At 32.4% G+C, this 8,798-nt stretch overlaps 1 protein-coding gene across 1 annotated transcript in view; it reads right to left on the bottom strand.

Annotated features, from left to right (window-relative positions):
* The window catches only part of LOC117181227 (ankyrin-1-like), a 19,613-nt gene that overhangs the window by 8,002 nt on the left and 2,813 nt on the right, over window positions 1-8,798 (bottom strand). The window contains exon 2 of the mRNA XM_033373791.1: window positions 603-1,293. Coding sequence (XP_033229682.1) covers window positions 603-1,293 — 691 coding nt within the window. The remainder of the gene's footprint in view (window positions 1-602; window positions 1,294-8,798) is intronic.

Raw genomic sequence — 8,798 nt, 5'->3', positions numbered from 1 at the left:
TACAAACGTACTTTCTGTTGCTTGAAGAATTAATTTAAATAAATAATTTTAGATAACTATTTTGTTACTTTAAGAACAAATTAAAATCGGAGATCTCGCCGAATTTCTATGGCTCGGGAATTTTTTCAGGACTTGTCTAAGGCTTGGGCTGAAAACGAACTCTCACTATAGAAATTAAAAGATCTCCCTCTAATTTTTCAATATATTATTTAAACGATATTAAATTAAAAATAGCTAAATTTGAAATATAAGTGAAAATCTTTCAGAGTTTGCAGAGTTTACACAATGGTCAATTTTAAAAGCTATTCATTCAAAGTTGGCTAATTTATAAAGCCCCAATGATAAAGTATGCAACTTGTAGCATTCTAAATTTAAAACTTTTAACTATTAATGCTTTAAAAATAAAATGTTATAATCTTTATAATGTCAGTTTTTGATTCTAAACAATACAAAGTGAAAATATAGGTGCATTTGCGATTAATGTGATAGAATGATAGAACTATTAGAATTTTTGTAATGGTAGTACAATAGCTGGATAAAAAAATTGCAAATTTAGAAACAAACGATGTATGATTACCATATAAATGATTCTAGTTACTTACCCAGATTTTGTTTCTACTTTACAATTAATTTTGGCTCCATGTTCCACCAGAATTTCTGCTACTTTATCCCGTCCTTGTTGTGCAGCAGCGTGTAATGATGGCAAACATTTTTCAAACGAAAAATTGGAATCAGCACCTTTTTGTAGAAGAATTCTGACAACGTTTTCATGTCCATGATAAGACGCTATATACTCGTACAACGCAGGATAAGCCTCATTCCATTCTGCAGCACGAGCAGTGTTTTCGGAGAGAATCTCAACAACTTCAAAGTTTCCAATCTCAGCAGCAAAAAACAAAGGTGACTGAATAATTCTCTGTCCTACTTCTGCGGACGTAGATCCATATTTTGAAAGGAGCAGAACGATTCCTTTATGACCCTTCTGAGCTGCAAGATGAATAGGGGAAACCCCGTTCTTTGTCTGACAATCAGCAGATAATCGTTTTTCTAAAAATAGTTTCACAATGTCTTCTTGACCATTTTCAGCAGCAATATGAATTGGAGTATAACCTTTATCTGCTGAACTGAACATAGATTTAAGAATGCATCCACTGTTTAAAAGATGTTTAACTATCGACAAAGAATTAGATTTAGTTGCTAAATGCAAAAGTGTATGGCCAATTTCATCAACTGCTGCTGGATTAGCTCCGTGATCTAATAAAAGCTTGACAATGCTTTCGTTTCCTTTTTCAGCTGCAATATGGAGAGATGTATATCCCGGGATTTGTAAAAAATACGGAATGCTCTACCGCATATTGAATTTTTCGCTGAACTAAATTCACGTCCCCACCACTCGCTAAAAAGAGTTTAATGATATCTTTCTTTTCACTCTCAACGGCGACATGTAAGGTCGTTTTTCCAGTTTCTGGAAGATAAGAGTGATGCTCCTTTTTTCAAGAGCAGAGGGACCAGTGGAAAATTCCCAAATTGTGCTGCGAAATGGAGATTTGAAAACCCGTTAGGGGCTGTGTTTGTGATATCAGGCCTGTAATTAAAAAAATAGTCTTCAAAACTCTCCCGTTCCTTTTCCTTGAGAAAGTAATTTAAAATCTTTGCACATTCTTCATCTACATGACGTCGCTCGGCGATTGACAGAAAAGAAACAAGTTCATCTCGATTCTTAGTTTCCAACCGCACACCACTTCTTTTTAGAAACTTTACGATTTCTAGATCAGTGTGAACTACTGCTGAGTGGAGAAGTGTATTTACATGATCTCCAATAATGGAAGTTGTAAGCCCCATGTTTACTAGAGTTTTAATCATTTCTTTTTTTTATTTCATATAGCGTTAGAAATTAGATCCTGACCAGGATTTCAATTTAATAAGTAATTTATATCCACTGTATTTGCGATGCGTCTTACTACCTCTAAGTTTCCTTCATCGACGGCGGAAAATAGTTCTTGTTTTACTGTATCGTTTATTTCCTTCAGGGATTTTTTTGCCTTCATATCTAACTCAAGTTTTCATCCCATCTTGATTCAGATCAGGGATTTTTCGTTGGCTGATTGATGATTCTTGAACCAAACAATTAAATTTCGTTTTTAAAAAACCATTAGAAACTGTTCACATTGCATAACTGAAGATAAGTGGAGGTAATATGTAGTCAATGAAACTATTGCAACAGATGGCAAATTAAAGCAAATGACTTTTGGTGAGGAAATTATGTTCTTACTTTCCACTCAATTTAAGAAGGAACATGCAATTACACTAGATTCTACATTTCAGCAAACTGCATTTGCACGTTCCAAAAACTGATATAAACAACACAGGACCACCCTCAGTGCGTTAGATGCATCAGGTGGTACGTAATGCCCTGCAATCGAACAGAAAGCGTTCATGCGGTCCTGAGTGTTTACGTTCTGAGTCCGTGGACACGAAGATGATATCATAGAAACTTTAAGTTAAATTGCTTCCAATCCGTCCAATTGTATTTGTCTAATCATGATTTTGGCTTCTTAATCAAAAATTTTAATAGCAATAGTAAAAAAATATTGCGGAATTGTTGTGATGGACAATTATGACTTTCTGGTAGTGAAAAAGTATTTATTGTTTATTTTTATCGGAATTAGCATAAGTTACATCAGATTTTTTTATTTAAGATAATTGAAATTAGAAGGTATGTAGCATTATGAAATTGTCAGTAAATAAGTTTTGTTTTCAATTATTTTTTGTATTTTATCACAACGTATTTACAACTTTTCCAGATACTATTTATTACAATCTCAAAGTGCTGCATGTTCATCCTTACATGGATTTAAGGTTTCCGATAGCTCGTTTTAAATCGAGAAAATATTTTTTTCAAATTTTTTATCTTTATAACGTACAAATTTGAAGGTGAAAAATTCTTTCATCCCTTAAAATTGCTTCATTAAAAAAAAGAATAGGTCCGAAATTGTACCAAAAAAAATTCTTTGGAGTTTTTATTGCCCTCGAAACATAAAAAGTTGTAGTTTTAATACAATTGAATCACTGAAATAAATTCTATAACTTTGTGTATAGAACAATGAACGTATAATTTTACATGCGGTGCATGAAGAATAACTCCAATGATGATAAAAAATTAAATTATACGTGATGGCGTAAAAATGCAAAAGTTTCGAAAAAGTTTAAAAATACACCAACTTATAGTAGCTTAGACGTAATTATAGTAATTCAAAATTACAAGAGTCTGTACTATAACTGAGATTGGTGAAAAAAGTAAATTATCGTCAATAGAGATGAAATTCTTGCGACGAAAAATTTTGTTGGTACATAAAAGGACCTATTTAAGGTTCCTGATATATCAAGAACCTTAAATATTTTTTTTTGAAAATAAAGTAAAACCGAGCAAATCATTCACAAAAAGAAGAAAATTGAAGGGTGGCGTTTGACTTAGTCAAACTTTTTTATTTCTAATGGGCATCAAAGGCTTCCAAATATAAATAATATAATGTCGGAAACGTTTGAAATCTAAAATGCAGAATCTGTGATTTCTTCTCATTACTTTAGGATTTTGTAGCCACTGTTAGATGCCCTTATAAATTCGTTCAAGTATCCGTCGGTCCTACTTTTTTCCGGGGATGGAGGAGAAGCTTGGAAATAGATGAAAAAAATAGTGGGGAGGGAAAGGGGGTTGAAAGATTTAATACATTACGAAGCCCTTGTTTGTAAACGCATGAGTGTTGATTCTTGATCATTTAGAAACTAATCCATTTCTTTATTGACTTGACATTCACGAGCAGCCCTAGCGAAAGAATCGGAAAGAATCGGAAAGAAAGTACCTTTCCGATTTCTATGTGAACTTTGCTTCTGTTTCTTTCGGAACGCTTTCTCTTTCAGAAGCTTCCCGATGCCTTTCCGAACTTTTGCGAAGTGTCCGACTCAATTTACTTCTTTCTGAACCTTTCTAATTTCTTTCCGAATAAATGAGGCAGTGTCCCAATAGTTTATTCCTATTCTTTCCGATTTCTCTTCTGTGTCCCACTGTTTAAGTTCGTTCCGATTTCTTTCTGAATAAATGTGAAATGTGAATAAATTTATAAATATAATGAAATAGAGGCCAACTAGAAGGACACTCTGCACTGATCGGAAAGAAGTAGGAGAAAGGAACATTCGGAAAGAATCGGAAAGATTCGTGGGACTGCTCGACGTTCGGAAAGAAACGGAAGCAAAGTTCACATAGCCCGTTCCGAACACTTTCCGAAGCGGCCTTTCCTATTCTTTCCTTTATTTCCGGCAGGGAGGAATGTAAGCCATGAAACGTTTTATTAAACCGCTTGCAAATGGTCTCCTTTGAAATTAAAGGCTTTCAAACGCAATACATTTTGTATTCTAAATGAACGCTTCTAAAATACAAATTTTTTACTGAAACCCCGCTACCATTTCGATATTACTTTTTAATGGTTCAAGCATATGGATTTTTAAACAGAGTGAATTCTTCGCAATGTGAAAAAATAAGTAATTAAATAAAAATTGAGGCAAACATTTTGTAATATGAAGGCAAGTATATTAAACTATTGTCGTAATGAAAAGTAACACGTTGCTAATTATTATAGTAAATAAGAAAATATTCCCAGGAAAAAAGAATCCATTGAAAAGACGACTCGACGAATTGCGTATCTGTCATTTAAAGATTCAGAAAGTTAAAACAGAAACGGTTTGCGACTATGTGAATCGGTCACTTTCTCAAGCAGTTTCGAATCTGCCATGTACTGCAATGACCATTTCAAGCAAAGTTATATTGAATCGGTATCCTTCTTTTTCAATGAGACTGACTTTTTTGGGGTTAAGATGCCATATTTCACACGATTTTTTAAATTGATAAATTATCGAAAGATTAAAAGAAATCATGCGCATGTCTACTAGATTCCCCTTGCTATTTCATTTATTAGTCTTTTACGGCATAGAAGTTAGTGAACAAAATTATATTGACTAAAAGTATTTAAAAAACAAATCGGCGGCAATTTGGAATTCCAGTGGCAGATATGCAATTCAAAAGCCTACGAAACCTATTCAACAGAAGTGAATGGATTTTTGTTTCCTGGGTTAGTAATGATATATTAATTTTCACATTCAATGTACCTAATTATATCCCAAATATACTGTTGAGAACAGTAAAATTGTGTTGAATAATTTCTTTTTTGGAATCCCGCAATTCTATGTAATTCGGAATGATTAGTCAAATTTTTTTTTATCTTGGCTAGTCGTACCGAAGCTTCGGGACTAGGGAATAGTCCATTCCCTTTCCTAATCCCGGCATCATCTTCGTTATTATAAATGGAAATTTTATTTATATTGCGTACTTACTCAGGACCTGGATTATGTCTTAGTTTTCGTCTTTTTCGTTCTTTATCCTAAAAAATTATGTTCATAAATCTATCAGAATAGTTGTTTAAGCGAATCAATATAATAATAAATCTTAAAAACAGAATGATTCGAAACAGAAAGCCTTGAATTGTTAAATTTGTATTGTAATAAATTTTAAGTTCGAACGCTACAATTTTAATTTTAAAAAAGATTCAAAATTAATTAAAAACTTGAAATTATTTCAAATAATTTGAAACACGATGTAGATTTTTGTAAATTAAAAAAAAAGCTTTTTGAGAATTGTAAAATATTTAAAACGAATCACAAAAAATTGTTGTGATTGCTAAGAAAATTGAAAATAATTTTTTATTTTGAAAAATTAATTTTAAGTGAGTATTTGAAAAGATTTTAAAAATTTTAAAAAAAATCAGGACGATTTTAAGGCAATATTTTTATTTTGCAGTTTTTTTTAATTTTAGGAAAAAATCTATCTAACAAAATATATCAATTTTCAACCCAGAAGTTTACATTTTAACAAACTCAATTAATTTTCTATTAAATAATTGGTGTATTAACTAATACAATGTACAGGATAAAGTTTCAACCAACATTAATGATCCACAAAAAAAGACAAATTTTAAACAAAATACATGAATTTTCAAAGAAATTATTTAATTTTAAAGTCAAAGAGACGAATTATCTACAAAAAATGGAATTTTTTAAGCGAAAAATCTGAGTTTTGAATCAAAAAGTTAAACTTGCAACCAAATAGTTAAATTTTCAACTACAATTATAAAACCTTGTTAAAAAAAAAGACTTTTTTTACAAAGTAGTTCAACTTTTAGTGGAATAATTGACTTTTAAACCCAAGAAGATGTACAGTTCATATTTTAACCAAACAATTGCATTTTTGACCAAAAATGATACATTTTTAACCAAAAAGATTAAATTTCTACTAAAACAGGTGAATTTAATTTTAATAAATTTTTAAATTTTAAAGTCAAAAAGAGTATTATCTATAAAAAAGCTGAATTTTTAACCTAATTTAAATGCAAATAGTTGAATTTTCAACTATAATTATGAAAAGAGGATTTTTTTACAAAATAGTTACATTTTCAACAACATAATTAATTTTTTTCAACAATCGCCAATTTCTTTCATTTCTTTCAAATGCGAATCAAGATGCAAATAATACTTATAATATTATCAATAATAATATATGTATATATTTATATATACAGGGTGTCTAAAAAGTCCCGGGACGGTTGGATATTTCCTCAGGTAAAATATTTTTCAAAAAAGTGAAGGTCATTCCTGAAGTAAATTTCAATGAGGAATTCAATCTCAACCTTCATTTTTACCTTGAAATTGAGCTTCATGGCTTTTTGAAGGTCAACTTGGTTTTTTTAAAATGGAAACCTCCTTTTTTATATCTGCAATCAATAGAGCGGAAAATTCTACGTTCAGGTACGTACCCAAGTCATAGGTCAATTGTAACGGTCAAGGCCAGTAAGAGGTTATTTGAAATTAACAATGTTTTCCAAGAGGTCAGTGTAATTCCTGAAGTAAATTTCAACGAGAAATTCATTGGTGAGCTCTGTACTGATCTTGATTACAGCGCTTTGGATACTGTAAAATCATAAGGAAATTTTTCATTAAAGTTCCAGGTGTTCTGGTGAGAGTTATGTTCCTCCCCGAAGAGTTATACAGTCCTATACCGTTTTTCAATACCTAAGTCAATACCTAAGGCAATACCATAAGTCCTATACCGTTTTTCCATACAAATATTACGAATCGAAACTAAATTTACGTATTACGAGTGCATGCTTACTATCTTTCGCTGAAAGATTATTATGGCGCAAGCTAAACTTTCGGAACGAGAGAGGGTATCTGTATTAATGATGCGTGGTTGGGGAGATCGAGTTCGATCTTATGATCAAGTTCGTTTGCTTTTTAATCGCACTTTTCGTAATGAAAAAGGGTTAAATCCTGTCTCAAAATCAACAAATGAAAGAACTGTAAGGCGCTTTATGAATCATGGATCTATCGAGGACCTTCAGAGAACTGGTCGGCCAAAATCTGCAGGATATGAGGAGATGCAGATAGACATAGCCCAAGCATTTCTTGAAAATCCACACCTTAGTTTACGTCGAGCTAGTGATGAGAGTGACGTTGCTCCTAAAATAGTGCGAAATGTTTTAAAAAGCATTAATTTCCATCCTTAAAAAGTTCACTTGGTACAAGAGCTCAATGAAGACGATCCTGATCGTCGGGTTGAATTTTGTGAAATTATGATGGACAGAATTGATAGAGATCCTCTTTTCTTGTACAATACAGTATTTTCAGACAAATCTACTTCCACTTTAAAAGGTAAAGTTAACAGGCAAAATTGTAAATAAAGGTCCGACACAATTCCTGATTGGATGTTGGAGAGTCACACACAATATCCACAAAAGATTAATGTTTGGGCCGGTATCTTGAATGATACATTGATAGGCCCTTTCTTCATCGATGGTAATCTCAATGCCCGTGCATATGAAGAGCTTCTCAGAAACCAAATTTTATCAAGAATAAGGGAGATTACAGGCGATAATTATCGAAATATTTGGTTCTAGCAGGACGGAACAGCGGCTCATTACGGTAGTGAAGTTCGAGCATATTTGGATACTCAGTTCCCTCAAAGGTGGATTAGAAGAAGGGATGAAATCGAGTGGCCTGCTAGATCTCCTGATCTGGCACCTCTCGACTGTTTTCTTTGTGGTTATTTAAAGAGCAAAGTATACTCAAAGCAACCGCAAAGCTTAGATGAATTGCAGAATCGGATTCTGCAATAGGCTACTTTGATTGATAGGGAGATGATTCGTAATGCTGTAACTCATTTTTACAATCGCATAGCTTTTCGCCAAGAAGCTCAAGATTTTTAGTTCAAACATCTTCACTGAAGCGTGAGAGGCAAGGGGACTCACGATAATGAAACACCCCCAAGGGAACAGAATTTACTACGTCCACGTCGTTGTTCCTGGGTAATGCTAAACGTAAACGTAAACTGCTTGGAAAAAGCCTTGAAAAAACCTTGAAGATCATCACCAAAAATACATATATAATTCTTTTATTATTATATAGTAATCTATCAATTTCGAACAAGTTTTCCCGAAATGCTTGGTACGGATTTTCTTCTTCCGGTATTTTATTTTTATTATCTGGCCTACCGTGTTTTATTAATTTTAAAACCACTTGCAATTCTACATCTTTTTTAGTTTCTTCTACAAATTCTAATTTTCTTTTATCATTTATGTTTTCGTATAGAATAATATTTAAAATTGTGGGTCCGGATGCAATAAGGGCACATAAAATTTTTTCGTGCGAAAACGAAGTCCCCTGGAGGCTTTAGAAAAAATTTTCGAATTTTAATT

This window comes from Belonocnema kinseyi, chromosome 10 (genome assembly GCF_010883055.1).
Source record: "Belonocnema kinseyi isolate 2016_QV_RU_SX_M_011 chromosome 10, B_treatae_v1, whole genome shotgun sequence".
In the NCBI taxonomy this organism is placed as follows: Eukaryota; Metazoa; Arthropoda; class Insecta; order Hymenoptera; family Cynipidae; genus Belonocnema; species Belonocnema kinseyi.
The sequence above is the reverse complement of the archived record's forward strand: the minus strand, read 5'-3'. Positions and strand labels throughout refer to the sequence as shown.